Below are 23,273 nucleotides of genomic sequence, written 5' to 3' on the forward strand. Positions count from 1 at the left end.
TGACTTTTCAGCTACACTACTGAAAAACAGCGGTATAAAAGTATTTGGGAAATTTTACTTTTTTCTAGTTACTTGAATTATAGGATGGCATTATTCATTATGGAATTAAATCAGAGGTCTGAATCAGACCATATGGCAACTGTTCCTGTTAAAAATATCTCTGAATCAGAAAGAATACTCATACATCGATCAGTTAATCATGCTGGGTATCATGCCTCTTTTTATACGAGGTCCAGCAGAAGTAAGGCCTGCTTGAGTGTGGTTCATAGGGTAATAATATGGGTGCAATAATTTATAGGTTTAATTCAAACATTTTACCTAAAATGTCATATGATGTGCATGAGTGTGATATTGCTATGTTACAGAATTACATGCTTATGATTTTGCAATAAAGGATTGTGTAATAAAAAGGGGTGTCATTTGTTCCAGACCCCCCACATGTGCGTGAATGAGCACTTGCATCAGGAAAAGGAAGAAGCAGAGTTAGAAGGTAATTAGTGAGCACGTCTCTGCTCACTGGACAAACTTCACTTAGAGTTTTTTGGACCCTAAAAAAACTGAATTTTCTGGATCACATTTTTGGGTCTCTTGTAAATACAAATGCTAGACTAGATAGTTTCCTAGGCCCCTATTAGTTTTAGAGTATAATCCTCTCAAGGGCATGCTGTTTTTCAAATCTGCTGTACAAACCATAAGAGCTAAATAACTAGATAATTAAAATCAACTGATGATCTAAATATTTCCTACTGTATTTCCTAAGTATTTCCTACTTGGTAACCTATCGGGTAAAATAGTTTCCAAAGGGAAGACATGCTTGCCCCAGGTTCTTCCTGCAGAATGGTTAGGAATGTGGACTCTGGACTCATTCCTGCACCCAGATCCCTGCTTTGCCATTGCAAGCTGAGTGAATTGGTTGAGTTACTTAACCTCTCTGAACCTCAATCTTCCTTTATGAAAAATGGGAATAATCGCTGTTCATATCTCATTGTGAAAATTATATAAATTATTACATGTAAAGGGCTTAGAAAAAAGTACGTGGCATATGGAAGGAGCTCAGTAAATTTTAACTACTGTAACTTTATTATTGATACTATATATAATTTTAGGTGCTTCATAGATAAACTTTTCATTTTAATATTTATTCTAATATTGGGTTGGCCAAAAACTGCATTTGTTTTTTTCTATAAAATGGCTCAAGTAGTGCTTGTGTTTCACTTAATTCAAAACAATTTTGTTAGATTGTGTTGTGCCAGCTGCCATATCAATGTGCATTTAAAAAAAACAAAATTGGCGAATTTTTGCATAGCCATTTCAATATTGAAGATGAAAGAAAATAAGCAATATTTTGGCATATTATACATTATTATTTCAAGAAAGGTAGAAAGGCAACTGAAATACAAAAAAATTGTACTGTGTATGGAGAAGGTGCTGTGACTGATCAAACGTGTCAAAAATGGTTTTTAAAGCTTCGTGCTAGAGATTTCTCTCTGGACGATACTCCAAGGTCAGGTAGACCAGTTGAAGTTGAGAGCCATCAAACAGAGACATTAATTGAGAACAATCAATGTTACACCACATGGGAGACAGCCAACATACTCAAAATATCTAAATCAATGAAGTTATTGGTGAAAATGAAAAATATGTCTTTTACTTTACAGAAAAAACCATACAGACTTTTTGGCCAACCAATATATTTTGGAAAGATTTAATATAGCCATTAAAAGGTTTAAAATAAGTCTGAGTCTTTAAAAAAGAAGACTAGGCTTAAAGTTGATTAAAGGAAAATAGTAAAAAAATAATAATATATTATTTTCCAGACTTCCGCCCAGATGGAGGCGTAAGTGGAAGCACTGTGCCTTCTCACACAACCAAGTTTAAAAACAACAAAGTTTTAGCAACAAAAACGCAGCTAAACCACAGAAAATTGAACTATACTGACGTCTGACAACAACGAACCCTTCAGCCAAACCAGTAAGAGGGGGAGAGCCAGCAGCAGAGCGAGGTAGGGAAAGATCCACCGAACCTACCTGGGCGCCCGACCCAGGTGCGCCAGTAGCCGTGGGCAGATCCCAGGTGTAGAGAAGCAGGCGGACCCACTGAAGGAGCAAGGCGGTGGACCCACTGAGGACTGATCTCAGTCACACATTTGCGCACAGATAAACTGGTGAAGGAGCAAGAGGTGAGACAGACCGTGCAGGCCCCAGGGGCAGGAAGGGGCAGAGGGAGCCGCCATTGTTCATCTCTGACTCCACCCCCACATACAGCGTCACAAACCAGCGACCTGGGCAGCCCCGCCCTGGTGAACACCTAAGGCTCTGCTCCTCATACCTAACAGGTGCGAACAGAGCAAACCATTATGGCTCAAGAACAACTCAGAGCCCCAGAGCTGATAAATCTAAGTGATGAAGAAATAGCCAAACTTTCAGAAGCAAAGTTCAAAACACTGGTGATCAGGACACTCACAGAACTGGTTGATTTTAGTCACAAATTAGAGGAACATATGAAGGCTAAATGAATTGAAATGAATGAAAATGCAAAAAAAAAAAACCAATAGTAATGGAAAGGGAACTGAGACTCAAATCAAGGGAGTGGATCAGAAGGGAGAAGAAAATGACCAAACAAAAAAGGATGAAGAAACAAGAATTCAAAAAAATGAGGAGAGGCTTAGGAACCTCCAGGACATCTTTAAACGTTCCAACATCTGAATTATAGGGGTACCAGAAGGGGAAGAGCAACAGCAACAAGTGGAAAATTTATTTGAACAAATAATTAAGGAGAACTTCCCCAATCTGGCAAAGGAAATAGAATTCCAGGAAATCCAGGAAGCACAGAGTCCCAAAGAAGTTGGACCCAAGAAGGAACACACCAAGGCACATCATCATTATATTAGCCAAGATTAAAATGAAGGAGAGAATCCTAGAAGCAGCAAAACATAAGGGGACGGTCACCTACAAAGGAGTTCCCATCAGACTGTCAACTGATTTCTCAAAAGAAACCTTACAAGCAAGAAGGGGCTAGAAAGAAGTATTCCAAGTCATGAAATCCAAAGACCTACAACCAAGATTGCTCTATCCAGCAAAGCTTTCATTTAGAATGGAAGGGCAGATCAAGTGCTTCTCAGATAAGATCAAATTCAAGGAGTTCATCATCACCAAGCCTTTATTATATGAAATATTAAAGGGACTTATCTAAGAAAAAGAAGATAAAAAATATGAACAGTGAAAGGACAGCAAACTCAAAGTTATTAACAACCACACCTAAAACAAAAGTAAACTAAGAGGACAGCTAGATCAGGAGCAGAACCACAGAAATGAAGATCACATGGAGGATTAGCAACAGGGGAGTGGGAGAAGAAGAAGGGGGGAAAAGGTACAGAAAATAAGTAGCATAGATGGTAGGTAGAAGATAGATAGGGGGGAGGGCAAGAATAGTAGGGGAAATATAGAATCTAAAGAACTTGAGACACGTGGTCATAAATTAAAGGGGGGAATGGTGGGGGAGGGGGTGTGCAGGGTGGAGGGGAATGAAGGGGGAAATAGAACAACTGTAATAGCATAATCAATAAAATATATTTTTTAAAAATGTAAAAAATAAAAATAAAAACCGGAAAAAATTAATATAGGTAATACACAAAAGCAAAAAATCTCCCCAAATTAAAACTTAGGAAATACTGAAACTATACAGTGCCCATTTATATAAATATTTACATTTTAAAAAGACCTCTTGACTATACATAATCTTGGGTATGACTTGACACATAAGCAAAAGATATATAACGAGTAACTATTGGGTCAGCTGGTAAGGGGACATTTCAATGATCCAAACATCAACTGACTACTCTCTCTCCGTAAAAAAAGAAACTGCATTTATAACAGGTAGAAAGATAGAACATTGTTAAGACAGACCTTGCATATGTTTAAAAAATAAGGTAATGTTGGTGTGGTGTTAGAAGGAGGACTATGTACTCAGTGGAGTCATTCTAGTGATTTTTTAAAGAGCAAATTCACAGAGTTTCTAAAGACTGTGAATCCGACAGTGATGTAACCTATACTGCGCACCTGTGATGCGGTTCAGACGTTCACTCACCTGTGCAGGACGAAGAGCTTCCTTGTTTACAGAGGGAGGCTCCCACCCGGACGCCTGCAGGGCTCCAGAGGCCTTGGTGTCAGCAAGGCTAAGGCTGTTCTCATGCCATTCAGGAAGGGCCCTAGGGACTGCATGGCTCCAACCCGGACCTTTGGCCTCAGCTCTGGTGAGGGACCAGCATTTGAGAAGAGCACACCCATTTTCAGGAAATAATGAGGCAGGTTACAAGGTTGGGGAAGGAAACCTGCCCACAAAGGCAGTTTAACCACTTCAGGGCTTACGGGGCTTTCTCATGACATTAGAAATCTGTACTTTGAAAGGTAGGCTTGTTAGATTTTGAGTGAATAGTCCTTTAAAAAAAAACCAAACACTGTTTCTAGTACTCACTAGAGTTCTTGTTGAAAATATCAGGCTCTGTTGTGCTAAGAGGAACAGGAAGGAAGGAAGGAAAACGGGTATGAAGAGAACTCCCCGGGCCAGATCGATCATCAGTGTCAGCTGTACTGGGTGCTCTGACATCTGTTTTTTAACATCACAAACCTCACGTGGCCAGAGCCTTATGCCCAGGTCGAATATACCAGGAGTGGAATTTAAAGCTCTTTCTATACACTACAATGCCATGTTTTATCCAAACCTGAACCAGAATTCTAAAGGAAAAAAAGTTTAGTCCTTGGGAATCATGTCTAGAAAAGCTACAGGGATCAAAGGGGAAAACCTCACAGCAAAGCTCCTTCCACAGAAGGCTGGGACTAGGGTACTGCACTTTGGCTGCAGAGTTTAAGGAGGCATTCATATCCTCAGGGTCGTGCACCTGCCTCCTTAAATTCTCAGGCCTGAGTGCCTCCTTGCCTCACTCAAGTCCCTGCCCTGCTCATAGAAGTTTGGAGTTCACGTTTTGTTTTAGAGAGGCCAATCCTTTGTAAGAGTCCTGCCTTAATAACTGATGCTTGTTAAGTTACTGAGCTGGTTAGGAAAAAATAGAGGAAAGTCGGTGATAAAAACAAAATGTACTAGATTTCAAAGACATTAAACCTGTAAAAAAAATTGAGTAGGAATATATAGCTTATTGCTTTTTCTTATTACTCCCCCAAGAAGTAACTATAGTGCACAGGCAACTATAACCTGAATTATTAAGACAGGGAATAAAGTATTTCTTAAGGCCTTTCTGAGTTGCTCAGATATACTTGGCTTTTTGTTTCAACTTTTTGTCATAAAGAAGAGAAATTACTCAATGGCCTTGGACCTAGCCCTGTACTAGGCACCTGTATGCTATAAACACACTCTTAATGGAGAAATGACATGGATTTATATACACAGACCAAAAAGACAGAGTAAAATCAGTTACTCAAGTAAACTTAAAAAAACAGACCCACAGTTTATACCAGTCAAAAACATGTGTGTGAGAATTTTGTGGTAGATAATACGCTCCTAGGCTGGAGCTTAAAGAACTAGATTCCAAATTCAAATCACTGAGTTTTGTCATATGCAAATGTAGGAATTAAAGTCAATAAGCCCTAAGGTCCTTCACACCATAGGACTCTGATTCTGCTTGAGGATCAGGCAGCTAAGGAATGGAGGCCAAGGGCAGAACAGCATTCAAACAGGAAGGTTTCATCAAGGAAAGGAGGAGGCAATTCAGTTCTTGTTTTCTCTGTTCACTCCAACTCTTGCTTACTCTTGTTGAAATTACCCAGGCCAAAGAATGGATAAGTATTTAATCTAAAACCTACTAAAACTGGGTCAGGGTGGAACAACATGATCTCCCAATTACATTTTGTCATTTCATTCATGAGTCGATAACTCAGCAAATATTTACTAAGCCTCTGCTTTATACAAGGCATTGCACTGCACAGAATGTCCAAATGAGCAAGAGCTGTCTGAAGTTAACATCTGGCAGGTGGCCATGATCAGTAGAGACACACATAACCGAAATGGAGAAGTTGCACAGGTGGACTACGAAGTCCCAAAGTAAAAGCATGGCTTTCTGGTTTGAAATTCTGGTCCTGGTCTCCATTTAAAGCTGTATACCATGGAAGAGGTTAATTTTTTCTTCAGTTTCCTCATCTATGAAATGGGGATAATAATAGTGCCTTTTCATCAAGTCCTTGAGAGGATTAAATGAGATAATAGACAAAAAACGCAACTTAAAATAATGCCAGGTTCAGAGTCAATACTTGGTAAGCCTTAGTTATTATTGTTATTGTTGGAGTTTAGAGCATTAAGTGGTTGATTTCACTATGGAGAAGGAAGAAATACTTCATCAGGAGGTAGTGTTAGAACAGCACATTGAAAGAGGGAAATGGCACCTCACTGGTGTAGTTCTGTGGATTGAGTGAGGGTTGCAAACCAAAGGGTAGCTGGTTCGATTCCCAGTCCCAGGTATATGCCTGGGTTGCAGCCAGGTCCCCAGTAGGGGGCATGTGAGAGACAACCACACATTGATGTTTCTCTCCCTTTTTCTCCTTCCCGTCCCTTCTCTCTAAAAATAAATAATCTTTTAAAATAAGACAAGAAAAGATAGAAGTGGGACAGGAAGAAGGGAGAAAAAGGAGAAAAGAGAGGGGCAAGGAAAGAAATCCTAAGCAGTTCTATTTGGCTGGAGTGGAAAGTTCCTTAAAAATGTGATGTGAAATGCAATTCTGAGCACTGTTGTAGGATCTCAATATAAATTACTTCTTAACTTTTTTCTATTAATTTCCCTTCATCCCCAATCATGTCCTAGAAATTAACACAGTAGTTTAAAAATAGATAAAATATTATTATAGATATGTAGTTTGCATTATATACATGTAACCCTCTGTGGGTAGGATATATATCCTATAGTTCCCAGACAAGCCCCACCCTAAAAGTTTATGTATTTTTTCTGACCTTTTATGGATGCAATCTATCAAGTCTGAAAAAGAAGGAGGAATTCTTAAGTCTAAGCATCAAAAAAACAAGTTCCAAGCCAGCTTAAAGTCACTTAACCCTCTGGGATTCAATTTCCTCCTAATAAAAATATACAGTACTACTGTTACCTCAAAATGAATGGACAGAAAAAATACTAAAATGGTGGAAAGGCTATGACAGGAAGAAAGACACTAACCAGCCTCCTTGAGTTGATGTAAGACACAAATGCAATAGTGGATATAAAAGCACTTTGCATACCTGATAAGTACTGTATATGATACAAGTTATTTTCCTACACGTCATATAGAAAAAGTCAGGAACTCCAGACAAGAAGGTGGTAGTATATGTAAAAAAATATATACACTTTGGTGTCAAACCGACTTAGATCTGAATCTTGTCTGGTCCTGTCATTTACCAGCCCTGCGACCTGAAAGGAAAACAGCATGTTCCTTTCACGCTGTTGCTGGAATTATCAATGTGGATCCTGTAATGGTGTATGTCCTCACTGCTTCAGCCACTTAAAGGCATGTGCAGGATCTAATGACATATGTTTTAGAAACACTTCTTGGTTTCATCTTATTATTTTAACCATTACTTGTTAACCCCTCCCTTGTTTTTGGCTCATTCTGATTGTTTTTTGAATCATGTCCCCCTTTTCAAAATGAGGCTGAGCCTAAAAATTAACCATAATTTGACCTCTTCCTTTGCAACCCACCCCCATTACATCAATAAACAGAATTTCTTCGAGTTGTTTGTATGCTCTGCTCTTAGTAAGTGCTCAACAAATGGTTCTTAAATTAATAATAAATTAATAATACTGGAAAGCTCTGGAAAGCCCACACTCTAAATGGCAAGTATCAAAAATATCCAAATACTGTTAGCCAAATCTAGACCCCCCCCAAAAAAAAACCTAAATTTTGTCATTTATTTTCAGGACATTTTTAATATCAGTAACATTTTTAATTTACTGAGCAAGTTATAACTTTTTACATGAATCTGCATGGGATAAATCATTTGACCCTCACTGCAGCCCTGTGAAATTGGTTTGGCAGGTTAGATTTTCTATCTTACACCTGGGAAAACAGACCAGCCATTCCCCCTGTGGTGCAGCTCTATCAGAACCTGAGTCTTCCAATTCCAATCCAGAGCTCTTGCCAGCCAAAACCAAAGCAACTTACTCTTTTGAAACAATATGGAAATGAGTAACAATAGCAATGTCTGCCAAGAAATCATCTATAATAAACATAACCATCGGCTAGCAAGATCTGTTTAAAATTAGGCTCCATTATTTTTAAAAAGGGCTGCATATATGGAGAGCATGAGATATTTCCACTGGATTCTTGTTATCCAACCGCAAATCGCATTAGTTCCCCAAAGGTCCTACTACACTCAAATATGAGAATAAAGGGAGTTCACTGTTTGGAGGGCAAAGATCAGAAAGCAATGTCACAGAATGTGCAATGTAACATTCATCCTTGCGCTCTAAAAAGCTACAGATACAAAGAGACCCGTCTGCCTCCCAAACCCTCCACATTCAGCTCAAGGGGTGCTTCTGGTAAACAGTTGTCCAAAGTCCATATTATTTACTCTTCTTATCTGGGACATAGGTCAAAGACTCATTGCTAATAAAATCTGTTGGCTTTTATGATCCTGAGTCGTGATGATAACGATTATCACCTTCCTAAAACTTTAGTTTCTGTTTCATGAAATAAAAAAAAAGGAAGGTTTTACCTGTTAAAAAAATAAACTTCTTTGATCAGTGGTAAGTGCTACCGGTAATGTCAGGATCACTAGCACAACCTTGGGAAACGGACGATTCTGAGTGTCCAAAGGGCATCTGGGGCTTGCCTAACTTGACCACAAACCCTGCTGCCAGCCAGGACCATGACAGGGGTGTTCAGTCCCCAGTGTATGTAAAGTAGCCCTCTGCTCATCCATCCTGCAACTTGGCTTCGAATGAGACTGAGGCGAAGCAACAGGCCCCCAGCTTGCAATGACCTTGACAGCCCCTCCGCCGCTGTGGGCGACCGGGAGGGATGGCTCAGGGTGGACACGGGACTGGGGTAGCTGCGCGACAGCCTAGCCTCCAGGCGTCCCGGGTTTGGCTCGGGGCGGACGCGGCGCGGGGGTAGAGACGGTGTCCGCCCCTCCACCGCCCCAAGAGGTCAGCCACGCGGGGGCCTCCCCACTCCCCCGGAGCCTCCAGCTGAGGGGCCACGCAGCAGCTGGGGTGGTGCCCAGCGGGGGACGCGGGACTCCTGCGGACAGCAGTTGGAGTTCTTCCGCCGCCGAGGCGGGGGCGGGGCGCGCCCTACCTCCTCCGTGGCCGTGGGGCAGTAGGAGATGAGCACGAGCGTAGTGAGCAAGTTGATGGCGAGGCCCAGGAGGGTGATGGAGTTGGGGGCGACCCAGAGCGGGATCCACTGGAGCAGCCAGGTCCAGTAGAGCTGCAGCGGCGGCTCGAGCACCGAGACGCCCGCGGCGCTGTAGTGATGTTCCTCCAGGCGCCGCAGCTGCGCCACGCTCAGCGGCTCCGCCAGCACCTTCAGCCAGCGCGGCGCTGGCCTGGCCCCGGCGCCCGCCGCCATGGCCGCCTGCGGGCCCTGGGCTGCGAGCGAGCGCAGCCTGCGCCGGGCGCCCGGCGGGGAGAGGCGGAGGGAGGGGCTCGCGGGCCCGGGCTGCGCCGCGGTCGCCGCAGGGGGGAACCCGTCAGGCCCGCTGAGGTCCAAGTCAGGCCCCGCCGCCCCGGGCCTGACGCCCGGAGCCCCCGCCCCCGGGGCCTCCGGGCCGCAGGGGGAGGCGGGATCTCGGGGGCTGGGGGCGGGGAGCCAGAGGCGTGCGAGAGATCCCCGCGCGGTGTCTCGGAGGGTTGTCCGGGCTCACACAGGCCACCAGGTCACCATTAGGGCCCGCCAACAGTAACTTACTTAATCACTGGCGTGTCAAGGACCCTGACCTCCCCACTGGCTTGATGCACATGTCTCTAAGGCCCAGTTCTTCTTCCGCGACCGCTGCTAACGTTCTCCTGAGGGAGGTTGCTGGCTGGCCAGTTAGGAAGCTGGCTGGTTCCTAACTTGGGGTCAGTGTACAACTCTTCTCCCAGTGTGCGTGTGCTCTGGCCTTTGGCCAGCTACACTGCAGGACCATGAAGCTTCCTGCAGAGCTGGGGGTCTCGGGCCACCAGTATGATGGCCCCATCTGTCTGTGTGTAGAAAGGTCCTGTTTGATAAACACACAATCACAATTCTTCCTGCAAACCCCCAAGATAGGGGCCCTTCCTGTGTATTCATTTTGGAGAACCCTTTCTGGGGGTTCGGGGGTCAGAGACCAAGGTGTTGGAACTAAAAATCAGGACTTGGAAACACTGTCTAACAAAGGGACTGAATGCTTGAAATCTAAACACCCGATTTTCAGAGCATGTGATACTGTTGGCAGTGTCGAAAATGGCACCAGGTGTTAGACCAGTGAGGGCAAATGGGACCTTGGCTCAGCAACCTCCTTCTCGAGTTCTGGCTAAGAAAGAATTCAGAGTCAAGACTGAAAACTATGAGAAAGTTTGTTTAGAAAGTCACAGAGGTAGAAGTGAGGGGTAGAAAGAAATGGGCTGAGAAAACAAGCTACAGAGGGGAAAGAAGTGGCCTTGGAGGGGGGAAAACAAGGATCTGGCCCCCAGGGGAAAAGATCCCTTCCTACCCTAGCATATCACTAAACCCTCTGAACTTTCACATCTCTGGTCATGTGGTTCCCTCTGCCCCAAACCTTTCCTCGCCTGGCAAGTTGCTAGTCACGAGGGTTTGACCCCCTTAGAAGGGAAACAATCAAGGGGTCCAGAGAATAGCCCTTAATCATGAATCCCCCAGGACAGTGAGGTTTTGACCTGCACCAAATGCATCCAGGCCTCAGTTGTGTTTCAGCTCCAGGCCCAGAAAAGCAGCAAAAGCAGACAAGCGACAAGATGGCTGGCATCAGGACCAGCTGCACAAAGTCCCTGGTGCCAACCAATCAGTGGAGCCCACGACCCTGTAAGGACACACCAGAGAGCTGATGAATATTTTAAGATCCTCCCCTGGAACTCTCCTAAAATTCCCACCAGAGGGAAGGATGCATTACCTCCTCTCCTCCTGGGCAACATGGGAGACTTTCTCTTCCCCCTCCACTTGCTAGGCACCTGACAAAAGTGACAGTCCCCCTGGTGGCATTCCATACTTGGCCTATTGTCCTGCTCTGCTCATGCCCCTCTGACCGCCTACCTGACTGCCTACCACAATAACCATGGATGCGTTTACACACACCCTTCCCTGGGACTGGAGGACAGGGATCTAGGCAGTGTCCTCCCACTGCACGTGGGGAGCAGCACACTTGCCAGGCATGTGATAGTTCACCAGCCCTCACCTCACAATGCACCCAATTAGACAGGGGGCCCTGTCACAAACACATGCTGAGATAAGCCTGCCACTTGACGTTTGTTTTCATTTCACGGTTCTGACCTGTGTGTACTTTTCTAAGGCACGGAACATCTCAAGGCTGTTGTACTAGGGCGTGTCTATCAACAGATAAAGTTTGTCCTGAGATGGCTCAGCCCACCACGTTTTCACACAGCCCATGAGCTAAGTCTGATTTTTACATTTTTTAATGATTGAGGAAAAAAATCAAAAGAAGAATTTTTTTTCGTAACACGACACTGTATGGAATTCATATTTCAGTGCCATGAAGGTAGCCATGATTATGCCTTGCATGTTGTTTTTGGCTGCTCTTGTGCTCTAAGAGTGAAGTTTAGTGGTTGTGGCAGAGACCATATGGTTTGCAAAGCCAGGAGAATCTACTGTCTGGCCCTTTACAGAAAAATGTTTGGCAGCTCCTGCCTTAGAGCCATAGGAGGGTGTCTGCAGGCCAAACTGTTCATTGAGTGTACATCCCCTAATCTTTAATGTGAAAAATGATGATGAAAAACTCAGGAAGGGAATCGGTGACAGAGACCCACCTTTAACTACGCTGGTTTTATGGACAGTAAACTAGGAGATACCTGCTTTTTAATTTGTCAGTACCATTAATAATCCAAGCAAAAATCCTTTTCCAGGTTAGTAAATTTAACTATATTACAGATTTTTCATTAGTTTCTTTTTGCTTTTATTCCCAATATGACTGAAAGCATATGTTGTTTATCCTTTTCCATCTTGGCATAACACCTTCAAGGTCTATCCATGTTGTTGCAAAACACAATATTTCATCTTTTTTTTATGGCCGAGTATTATTTCATTGTATACATACACCACGTTTTCTTTATTCATTATCTGTTGAGGGACTCAGGTTGTTTCAATATCTTGGCTACTATGAATAATGTTGCAATGAACATAGGGGTGCAGATATCTTTTTGAATTAGTGTTTCCATATTCTTTGGATAAATACCCAGAAAAGGAATTGCTGGGTCAATTCTCAGTTTTTTTGAGGATCCTCCACACCGTTTTCCATAGTGGCTGCACCAGTTCACAATCCCACAGTGTATGAGGGTTCCCTTTCTTTCGCATCCTCTTCAAAATCTAACTAAAAAGCTTCTGCACAGCAAAGAAAACTGGCAACGAAAGAAAAAGGCAACCAATCAAAAGGGAGAAGACATTTGCAAATGATATGTCTGATGAGGAATTAACATCCAAAATTTATAAAGAGTTCATGCAACTCAACAATGACAAAATAAACAACTTGGTTTTAAAAATGGGCAGAGAATCTAAATAAACACTTTGCCAAGGAAGATATACAGATGCCTGACAGGCACATGGAAATGTGTTCAACATCACTAATTGTTAGGGAAATGCAAATCAAAACCACAATGAGATATCACCTCACACCTGTCAGAATGACCACAATCAAAAAGACAAGAGAGAACAAGTGCTGGCAAGGGTGTAAGAGGGATATATTTTTTTATCAGAATGCCTTTCCTTTGGGACAGCTGGGAGAGAATGACTCCACAAAATTATCCATACGAGAAACTATTATGCTAAGTGAAACAAGCCAGTCAGTGAAAGACGAATACCATATGATCTCACCTATGAGATACAAGATAAACTTATGAGCAAAATAGAAACAGAGGCATGGAAACATGGAACAGACTGACAGTGAGCAGAGGGGAGGGGCAAGAGGATAACAGTGGAAGGAAGGGGACGGGACCAGTCAAAGAACATGTAAGAATGACCCATGGACTTAGTGGTGTGGGGAATGACTGTGGGAGGGGGCGGTGGACTGGGCAGAGAAGGGTAAACAGGGAAAAGTTGGGACAACTGTAATCTTATTGTTATTAAAAAATAACAATAATTTAAAAAAAAGAAACTAGAGAGAAAGAAGGCTGGAGTTGCAACTCTCCAATGTGAATGAGCACATGACCCACTGGAGATCCCATTACAATGCAGGGTCTGAGTTAGTGGGTCTGGAGAGTGAGAGTGTGGCTGAGAGTTTTCATTCCTAGCAAGCTCCCAGGTGATTCTGCTGGCCCTCAGACGGCACCTTTGAGGATCACAGGACTGAAGCACACAGCGTTAAAAGGCTAGGGTGCAGGTACCACTCTGAGCAAGCCCCTTGAGCTCCAGGTGGAGGAGGATGGGACAGAAAGAAGAGAGAAAGGACTCAGGGAAATGGAAGGAGGGGAGAGATGAGCATAACTCAGTATTGCTCGCCTTGTTCTTTCCAAGACAAAGAAGGGTGGGTGGATAGATCTAGCTATAGATAGCTAAATCTATTTTATACTCTATTGCATATTATATTTTTATTTTATATCTTATATGTATTTTAATATATCTTTTAACCCATCACAAAGTAAATCCAGTGGAATTAAAATCTACTGTTGGTCTTTGGTGAAGGTGTTGGTCATGTGCTTCCTAGACAAGAATTCTTTTAGCTCCCGACAATATGCTTGGAACAACATCTGTTTGAAGATCTAGGAAGGAAAAGAACATGTTTTCTACTCAATAAACTTGTACATTATGGAGAAGAAAACAAGATGAGGATAAATTTAATGAATATAAGGGGTCGTGGCAGGGGCTTCAGGCTATGTGCTCTTACCTGCCCCAAGTATTCCTTTCTTCTGCAAATAGGAATGCAGTGGTGGTGAACAGGACAAGAAACCATGACTGAGATAATACCGGTAAAGCACGTAAGTGCTCTTTTCTTTTTATTGTTGATTTTCTCATTGCTGTTTCCTCTTTCTTCAGTTCCTTGTCTGGTGAGGTTATTTCTGGCTTCCTTTCTGTCTTGCTGCTCTTGACTGCCCTTCCCTCTATACAAACAATTGTGTTAGTCCTCCTTTTCTCTTTCCTGCTTGATCTTGGCCTTGATGGAGCCCCTTCCTGCCATGTCCTCCCTATTTTTCCATCACTGTGGGTTCACTTCTGGGAGTAGAGCTACTAAAGGCCAACTCTGGGTCAGAGTCCCTGCTTGCCAAGACTAGATAATCATGAAAGGACCAGAGAACAACTTATCTCACCAACAACACCTGCTTCTACTGCTAGCTAATGTTTACTTGTTGTAGACCGCTCTGCCTGGTTTTAGGGATTGTATCTCGATCCCTTGTAGCTAAGGGGGAGAGACGACCTTTGGAACGCCAGCCGCAGGAGACAAAGCCTGTCTCTGGTAGCAAACGCTGCCTCAGTTCCTCTCTCTGCCCCCAAAGCTTGGTCAGAAGTCAATGACAGGTAAGACCCCCGCACAGTGGGGGGCAACCTAAGCCAGACTCAATCACTTGGGAGGCCTTCATGAAAGGACTCAGGGGGCTGCAACAAAGAGCAATGGACTCTTGGGCGCTCCCTCCACCTCCCCACCCTCCCACCCCCAGCTTTAACATAGCCTGAGACCCCATGTCCTCTGGGAGAAGCGCTTCCTGGCTCTAATCCCCTTAAGCCTGAATACCTGTTGGAGAGAGGTGCAGCTCCTTGCCTTGCTAGAGCATGTCCTGGGAAAAAATCTGGCATCACAAAGACTTGCTGATAAACCTGTGAAATCTGCTCTGCTAAGAGTGCTTTCATTCATATGATAAGGGTCCGAGAGGAAATGAGTACGTCTCCCAAAGTTTCTGCAACTCTCTTCCTGACAGACACTGACTCAGACTCTGAAGCCCTCAGATCTCTTGAAAATGTTATATACTGTTCGATCCTTGCCACCCTGTATTCCTGTGTATTACAACCCAATAAAAGGCTATGGAAGAGGGTGCTTGGGGCCTTTGTCTCCCCAGAGAAACTGGCCACAGCCCACTCCTCCTCCCCAAACAGATCCAGCATGTCTTGGTCATAATTCATTCACTCGTGTCCGTAGCACCAGGGGGACTCGCGAAGAAGTTGCTCCCACATTTATTGAACCCTAATATGAGCTATTAATAAGTGCAAGAAAATAACACTGTGCAGGGGGACTCTGCCTCTTCTTAGCAACCCCCACGATTACCCAACCTGCCTCCAGCTCAGTGCAACCTCCCAGGGCAGGAATTGGAACTGGATTTGCAACAACCTCCCAGTGGACACTCAGGAGGGGGCCTGGGATGAAGAGCCCAATGGCGCTTTATCCTGTAGCTTGCAGGGGATGTATTATTTGGCTCTCTCATGTCTGGAATTTTCCAAATGGAGACATGACTTTAAACCAGCTTTGATTTATTTTGCAACGTGGCTCCTTTCCAATTACCCTTTGTCCCAATCATCCAAGAGGGATGCCTTACAAAATCTGAATGAGGCTTCTTTTCTTTGCCACAGCGTAACTAGTGGCAACTCTGGTATATTATTTTTTATTCTACTCCAAAGGCCAAACTTGTATTTCTAGAATTCTATTCACAGGAACTTAAGTGAGGCAGGAGTTAAAGGGTTAGATCTGAGTTTGGTGAGTGGGGAGGAGGAAGTGATGGTCGTGGAGAAGTGAGAGAGATATTGGATGGCAGAGAAGAGGGAAGGATACAAGAAAGGGAACCGAGATGGTTGGGGGTTGGCTGACCTCAAACTTTTATAACTCATAAAATATTTAGAAGTTATAAATCAAGCTAACAGATGTTTAAGAAAATGATTGTATCCTGTAATCTTCATGAGGATACTCTTATAATGACCTGGGAGGCCTAGTTTGAATGTAGAGTTATCAGATTCTTCAGAAATACTTGCCAGAATATGAGGTCTGTCTGACAAAAGTCCAGCTATTATTAATATAATGAGAATGGTTTGCATGACATTGATGTAACCTGGAAGCCAAGGAGAGTGGACTGGAATGCATCAACAAGGATGACTTCACTAGTAGTCAGTGGGGGCAGTAGACACCATTGAGTGAGCATGTGTACTGTGTGGCTGTCATATTTAAAATGACTGAGCCTGCAGAGCAGCAGATTTTGCATTAAGCTTGAACATTCCTCCTCAGAAACTATTTGGATGACTCAGAAGGCCACAGTTATGGGCAACTGGTGATTGGCAGCTTCATCACAACAACGTACCCACTCATGCATTACGTCTCATGCAGAGCTTTTTGGGAACACATCAAATCACCCAGGTGATTCAGCCTCCTACAGCCCAGACTTGGCACCCTGCAACTTCTGGCTTTTCCCAAAATTAAAATCACCTTTGAAAGGGAAGAGACTTTGACAATTAATGAGATTCAGAAAAATGTGATGGGACAGCTAATAGAAATTGGGAGAATTGTGTGAAGTCCCAAGGTGCCTATGTTGAAGGGGACTGAGGTGTCATTGTTCTAAGTACCATGTCTCTTGTATCTTGTTCAGTGAATGTCTCTATTTTTCATATTACATGGCTGGATACCTTCTGGACAGACCTTGTGTGGTGGCCCACCAGTAGTCTCTGGTCTCCCTGTCCTTTGCATCCCAGCTCCTTCCTCCACCACACCAGGCGTGGTCTCAGGCACACACATGCGGATGCCCCAAGCACAAGTCTTGAGCACAAACTCTGATCACATCTGCACACCCCAACCTCCTGGCAAACGGATGCCTTTAGACTACCCCTTGGGCTTCAGGGTACATATACTGGCCACACGATTCTTCTGTGGTGGTTTAAACCCAGGGAAAAGGCCCACTAAAGCCCTAACAGTGAGCATCGGTATAATCTATAAGAAGGAGTGGTATGGTACGTGTTCCAAGTAGGCATACCCCCTTGGTTCTACAGCCTCCCTGTCTCAGGCAGTGAAATGTGGCTGGAGAAGGGCCATAATGAGGCTGTTGAAATTGCAGAAGCCCCTCTTGCCTAGGTTCAGGGCTGGTACTAAGTGGTAGAACTGTCCAGTGTTCCCACTCGTCTAGCAAGTTGAGTGCATGACATTGGGTTGGACCAGCGGCATCTCTGCAGCCACCAGTAGAGACTGAAATGCAGAGACTTTTCTTCTCTTCCTTTTCTAGGCATCAGGAAAGATTCTAATTGGCCCAGGACTTGAGATGGGACCTTCCTAGCAGGACAGAGAGAATTTCTCAATTATCCTGGTTAATGTGGGACTCAGAATCATATTTAATTTGATTTACAATAATAAAGTCATGTGGCATGTCCTATACTACATTCTAGTGTGATGCATACATGTATAATGACACATAAACCACATTATTCAGCTTCTGAAATCTTAGAGTACTCTCTTACACCTGCATGCTCCATTATTCTTACGCATCATAAATTCCTTACAGGCATGAAGTGGCTTATTCATCATCAGGTTCCTAGCTGAATCCATCACAGTGCCATACACACATCAGACATCCAGCAAGCTACTTGTTGCTCTTAATAGAATGTTCCAGAATTCAACTTAAGAGTGAATGGTTAAGGACACATATCCTTGTTTCAGTGTTTCTTGGAACTAGTAGCTTTCTCTCATTTCGCTATTGATTTACATGAAAACATCCATTAAGCTTTTTTTAAAATAAAGATTTTATTTTTAGAGAGAAGGGAAGGGAGGGAGAAAGAGGAAGAGAAACCTCAATGTGCAAGAGGTCAGTTCTCACACGCCCCCAAGTGGGAGACCTGGCCTACAACCCAGGCAATAACTTAAACAAAACTAGAACAAAGTTGTAGAGATCTAATAGCAGTGGCAGCTTCTGATATTTTTTGCTCTTTGTAGTTTTTTAAAAATATATTTTATTTATTTTTTAGAGAGAGGGGAAGGGAAGGAGAGAGGGAGAGAAACATTAATGTGTGGTTGCCTCTCCTGTGCCCCCTACTGGCGACCTAGCCCACAATCCAGGCACCTGCTCTGACCAGTGACCCCTTGGTTCACAGGCCAGCACTCAACCCACTGAGTCACATCAGCCAGGGCACTCTTTGTAATGTTAAAATAGACGTTTTCTTCCTTGTTGGAACTTTATGGTATGGGAATGCCCTTAATATGAGGAGAGAGATCATATGTAGAAAAATAACATTATCTGGTACAAAATATATTTAAAGGACACAATCACTGGGGAACCAATATTTTGTAATTATGCTTTATAGTCACTCTTAGGCAAGGTTTATAAATGGCATAAAGCAACATGACCATGACTTGGTGAGATTGGTCAATGAGTGTTTAAATGATGCAACCAGCCTCTGACCCAGGAACGAGGCTGCAGGGGCCACACCGATTGGTTGTGGCAGATAGAGGTCTTACTCAGTTTGTGATAGAGATGTATGGTCTTCAAGTCTCTCTAGATAATCCAGTCTTCTTTTATGTAAATTATCTTAGTCAATACTGTGAAAATGGAGTTTCTGATTAAAATGGGGGAGCCCCACATCAACCCAGGGGTGTGACCACCACCACAACGTCCCAGCTCTCAAATGGAAAGGAAGCAGAGCAGATACTATAAATGTTGTCCCAGGACCCTATGGGCCGACCTACAGGTCACAGTGAATTAGCTCCCAGAACAAAAGGCCAAAAGAACAAAGGAGAGAAGGTGCCAGGAGGTGTGGTGTGGAACCCTACGCACACTCCCGCTCCACTCCCTCAGCTGGAACTTTCTCCACAGCACCACGGAGACCAAAGAAGCTGCTGGAGAGATGAGGGCCTTGCACAGATGGTTCTCTGCTTCCAGATTTTGAATGGATGCCATCAGCAGCCCTGAATCCGTGGCTGCTCTGTAGTCCGCACCAGCTCTCTGTCACTGTGACTGTCTTGGCAGGAGCTGGGCCAGGATGCAAAGCCAGAGTGACACTGGAGGCCAGGCCTGGGTTGGGGAGCGTGCTGGCGGCCCGCCCGCCCGCCGTTCGTCTGCAGTTCTGTCTGACCACAGAACCCCGAAAGCAAAAACAAATACTGTGTCGTTTTACCACAAATACTTCAGATTTATTGTAACATTTATCGAATATTCCCCCTTCTGTTGAGAAAACTTGTTTGATGTTAAGAAGTCTTCCAGTGAATTCAAGTGAGAAAAGGCACAGATCCACTGGCGTTAAGGAGGGTTGTGTGAAAAACACAACTCTGCTTAGAAAATCTCTTAAGAAAGATGGGTTTTTAACATTCTGTTATCGTATATGGTACTGCTTTTTTTTCCCCTCTGGATTAAAAAAAGCATTTACAGCCTATTAAATTAAACTAAAATACCCCGCTCTTCCTTATTGTGTAACTCGTTTTCTCTGTGAAGTGCAGTGACAAAGCACAGACAATAATGATTGAGACACTGACTTCAAATGGGATTTCGTTTGCCATTTTAATTAAGCAATCCGTGCAAATATATTTTTTTTCTTCAACACGAGGAGGAAAACAAAAGGCCACGCTTGGGTGCCTGGTGTTAAAACAGAAAATGCTTTCTCACTGCGACCAGATTTCAAAGCAGTGGGGAGCAGAGGCGGCGCCCCGGCCCTTAGTATTCCTCAGGATTGCTTGATTGCAAGTCTCGCAAATAGGAATCAATTATGTTAGGAGGTACACCTTGCAAGAGGAGCCTGCAGAAGGAAAGTCCACCTGAGGAGGACAAAAAGGAGAAGGCAAAGTCAAAACCATGTGCGTGAAAATCACTGAAATAATACTTCTGGACTGGCTGCCTGGAAATGTGACTAACTATGTTCCAGTTGGTTGCAAAGATTCATTCAGTCCCCACTTGGAAATCTTCTCCTGAGCGTCGTACATTTAGAATTTAAAGCATTTGACATCTAGAAGAAAAAGCAAGTTCCAGCCAGACCCATAGAAGTCCTTTGTTCCCTACTGTTATTTAATCTTAGTTTAAATTCCTAGCTGGTTAGAAAGTGTTTATTGCTCTTGGAGAGGTTGTGGGATTCTCTGTAGATAATTTAAGTGCTCGAATGGAATGGCAGAATAAATGCATATATGTTATAAATCCATGGGAAGGACTGTTTCCGGTTGGTTAATGTTCTTTTTTAATTAAGCACAAGGAGTTCTGACTCAAGCACAGTGGAGAAGAATAAAGGGACTGCTCCTTTAACTTCTGCTACTTATTCATTGTCAAAAGTGAAAAAAATTGGAAATATTTTTTAAAAAATAGTAAATCCTATCTAATACCTTCTGAAGGCCAGAGAAATACCTACTAATATTTCATACTTACCTTTCATGTTTCTGAATTACATTTAAAAAAAATAAAAGTACCTTTCATGAGAGAACCCATGAAACCGTAACAATTCAGGGTCCTTTCGAGAAGTACTTAACTACTTGCTAATCAATTCACGTCCAGACAAAACAGCATGCCATTGGAACATTCTTAAAACTTCTTTAATGCAAATTTGGAAAAGTCATTCTCCTTTTTAAAAAAAGATTTCAAGTCACATATTGGTAGAAATGACGCCACTTATGTACATGTCCATTCCTTGATGCAAAGAGGTCAGGATGCTCAGGAGTCACACATTTTCATCTACATTAAATGCTTTAATTCATGCTCTACTGCATTCAACAACTTGCTTCATGTCCATAGGAGATTGTGGAGCTGAGTAAGTACTAGCTGTTAATGTCAAGATACTGGAATACAAATAAAAACTATGAAGTTAGATATTTTAAAGTCTATTTTCATTGGATTACATAATGAAAATCATGCCATACTCCACAAGCTTTGTATGGCTTATGACAGTCATAAGCTTCATATGCCAAAACCATATGAAAGCTTACCTTAGATGATAATATACATTCAAAAATCCTTACTGTGCTACAACTAAGGAAAAGAGAGAGAAAGAGAGAGAGAGAGAAGTTGTGAGCATTAACGAAGTGCTAAAACCAAAGTGGAATACTCATTGGATGAAATTATGGTCGCAGTTATGATGAGATGATTTCATTAATCCTTAGTCATGTGAAAGATGTAGGAACATAGAAGCGCATGGAATGAAGGGCAGGGATCCAGTCACTTCAAAAAGATCATTAATATGTAAAACATTTATTAATACGCACAACCACTTTGCCTAAATCAGTGGCAAAGCCCATGTGATTGTACAGTGAATATTTATAGTAAAAGCTTCCAAACCATTAGCTTAAAAATAAAAAACAACCCTACAACATATATATATAGTGTTTTTCAACAAAAGAAAAACATTGATGATAGACAAAGCATTAGTGTACATATATATATGTTGAAATTCTAAAAGGCAAAATTATCAAGTAGATATAGTAGACTAGTGTATTCTATGATATGTATCCTGAAATAATTATATATGACTAATCTAAATAAACCAACGGCTTAAACAAACAGGCTAGAAAGAGACTATATATAATCTAGAAAACTTTTAAGAAACAGCCCTAATCCTTTCATCTTTTGAAAACTGGCATTACCTCTGGGAATTCAGAGAGGAAATATTGTAAACTCAGGCATAGATCCAGCCCCCAAGAACTCCTTAATCCTCGCTACCAAATGGGGGAGAATGATACATGTACTGTGGATCTTACTTAATGCTTACTACATTTAGAAACAGGACCTAGAATTTTCTCTCAAGTTTGTGTATATATGAAATAACTTTGGTCCCATGAAAATATCCAAAACGTCCAACAGATACATGGGTTGCAGATACTCTACTAGTGAATCTTGCATTGGAAAATCTTACATAGAAAAGTTCCTAAATATTGGATCTATTTTAAATTGTGACCTCTCCGTATCAAAAACACTCGGAACACTTTCTCTATAACTTAGCAATTTGCAAGTGGCCAGCGTTCTGATTTTCAACATGAATCTGAGGCAGGGGTATCAAACGCATTTTCGTCGGGGGCCACATCAGCCTTGCGGTGCACTGCCGCTGGGTAGAAACAAGGCGCCAGGCCAGTTAAAACAAGGTGGAGGAACGGATTCGGCCCCAGGGCCTTATGTTTGCCACCTGTGATCTAAGGAAACTACCCTGGAAATGATCTTAAAGGAAGAGCTTATCTCTTTACATATGAAAAGTGAGAATAGTACAGAAATGTCACTGGTTCCCAGGTTTTGATAATCTTACACCTGAAGTGAGGTATCTTCAAATGTAGCCTTCTGGCTCTATTTGTGGGGACCTTTTCTATGGCACTTGTTTTCTGACAAAACTCAGCTCCTACATTACTTAACAGCCTTGAATAATTTGGCCTTCCTTGTTCATGGCATAAACACTGTATGCCATGAGCTGCTAAAAATATAATTAAAAGCAAATGAAGAAAGTCAAGCTTTACATGCAAAATGCGATTTCATGTAAGAGGAATGGAACAGAAAGTAGAGATATCCAGTGGGATATGAATTTTGAAAACCTGTTGCTGCCCCGCCAGGAACAGTGGTTGTCCAGGGGTAATTACTCCTTGATATATCACTGTAGAATTAGAATATTTGTACCAGTGTTTATTTGTTCTCCATTGACATTCTTACCGTTATTTTTCGCAGCTTAACTTGATTCAAGTCACCTATTATCAGATAACAATCTGATGATAAACAATCTTGGCTTTACTTTTAGGACCAAAAGCTTTACCAATAGTATAGTACAATTGATATCTTACTATAAACTTATGTACTAGAATACATTACTTACATTATTAAATTCAATGACCATCTAATGTACTATGTAATTACTATAAAGAATATATCATCTATATGCATAACATTATTATCTTTTTTAGAGGACCCCAAATGTTGAACTATTTATTTATGCAGTCATCATTTTATATCATTAGCAACATTCAGCAATTTTCAAAACACGCGGAAGTTGTGCTAAATTTTTGGTTTTTTAATGCTAAAATGTAAGCACCAATGATACCTTAGAATTAATGAGGCTAAGACTTTAGAAACCAGATGTATTTGCAACTGTGACCATAATCTGCATTGAAAGCTAATTAGAACTAAGAAGTAATGTTTAAATTTGTAAGCACTATTTCAAGAGTAAGGTTTGAAATTTTCTAAGAATATTATATTTTACATTTGAGAAGAAAACAAAAAAATTTTGCTC

The 23,273-nt window shown here is 42.4% G+C and overlaps 2 protein-coding genes across 20 annotated transcripts in view; both read right to left on the reverse strand.

The window, feature by feature from the left end:
* The window catches only part of CHPT1 (choline phosphotransferase 1), a 26,592-nt gene extending 16,855 nt beyond the window's left edge, over window positions 1-9,737 (reverse strand). For 2 of the 4 annotated variants that reach the window (XR_005084542.2, XR_005084543.2), the window contains exon 1: window positions 9,291-9,732. Coding sequence is in view for 2 of the 4 variants with exons in the window: in XM_037160175.2 (XP_037016070.2) it covers window positions 9,291-9,563 (273 nt within the window). In the remaining 2 variants the exon portion in view is untranslated. Of the gene's footprint in view, window positions 1-9,290 lie in introns of all 4 variants that reach the window. The other 2 variants (XM_037160175.2, XM_037160173.2) reach the window with 2 other exon arrangements.
* A 9,835-nt stretch (window positions 9,738-19,572) lies between these two features.
* The window catches only part of MYBPC1 (myosin binding protein C1), a 79,277-nt gene continuing 75,576 nt past the window's right edge, over window positions 19,573-23,273 (reverse strand). For 6 of the 16 annotated variants that reach the window (XM_053662140.1, XM_053662154.1, XM_053662148.1 and 3 more), the window contains one exon: window positions 19,573-19,845. In XM_053662140.1, the coding sequence (XP_053518115.1) occupies window positions 19,745-19,845 (101 nt within the window). In that variant the 3' untranslated portion in view covers window positions 19,573-19,744. The other 10 variants (XM_053662142.1, XM_053662152.1, XM_053662147.1 and 7 more) reach the window with 3 other exon arrangements.

Source organism: Artibeus jamaicensis, unplaced genomic scaffold (genome assembly GCF_021234435.1).
Source record: "Artibeus jamaicensis isolate MK-2021 breed Jamaican fruit bat unplaced genomic scaffold, CSHL_Jam_final contig_233, whole genome shotgun sequence".
NCBI classification, from domain to species: Eukaryota; Metazoa; Chordata; class Mammalia; order Chiroptera; family Phyllostomidae; genus Artibeus; species Artibeus jamaicensis.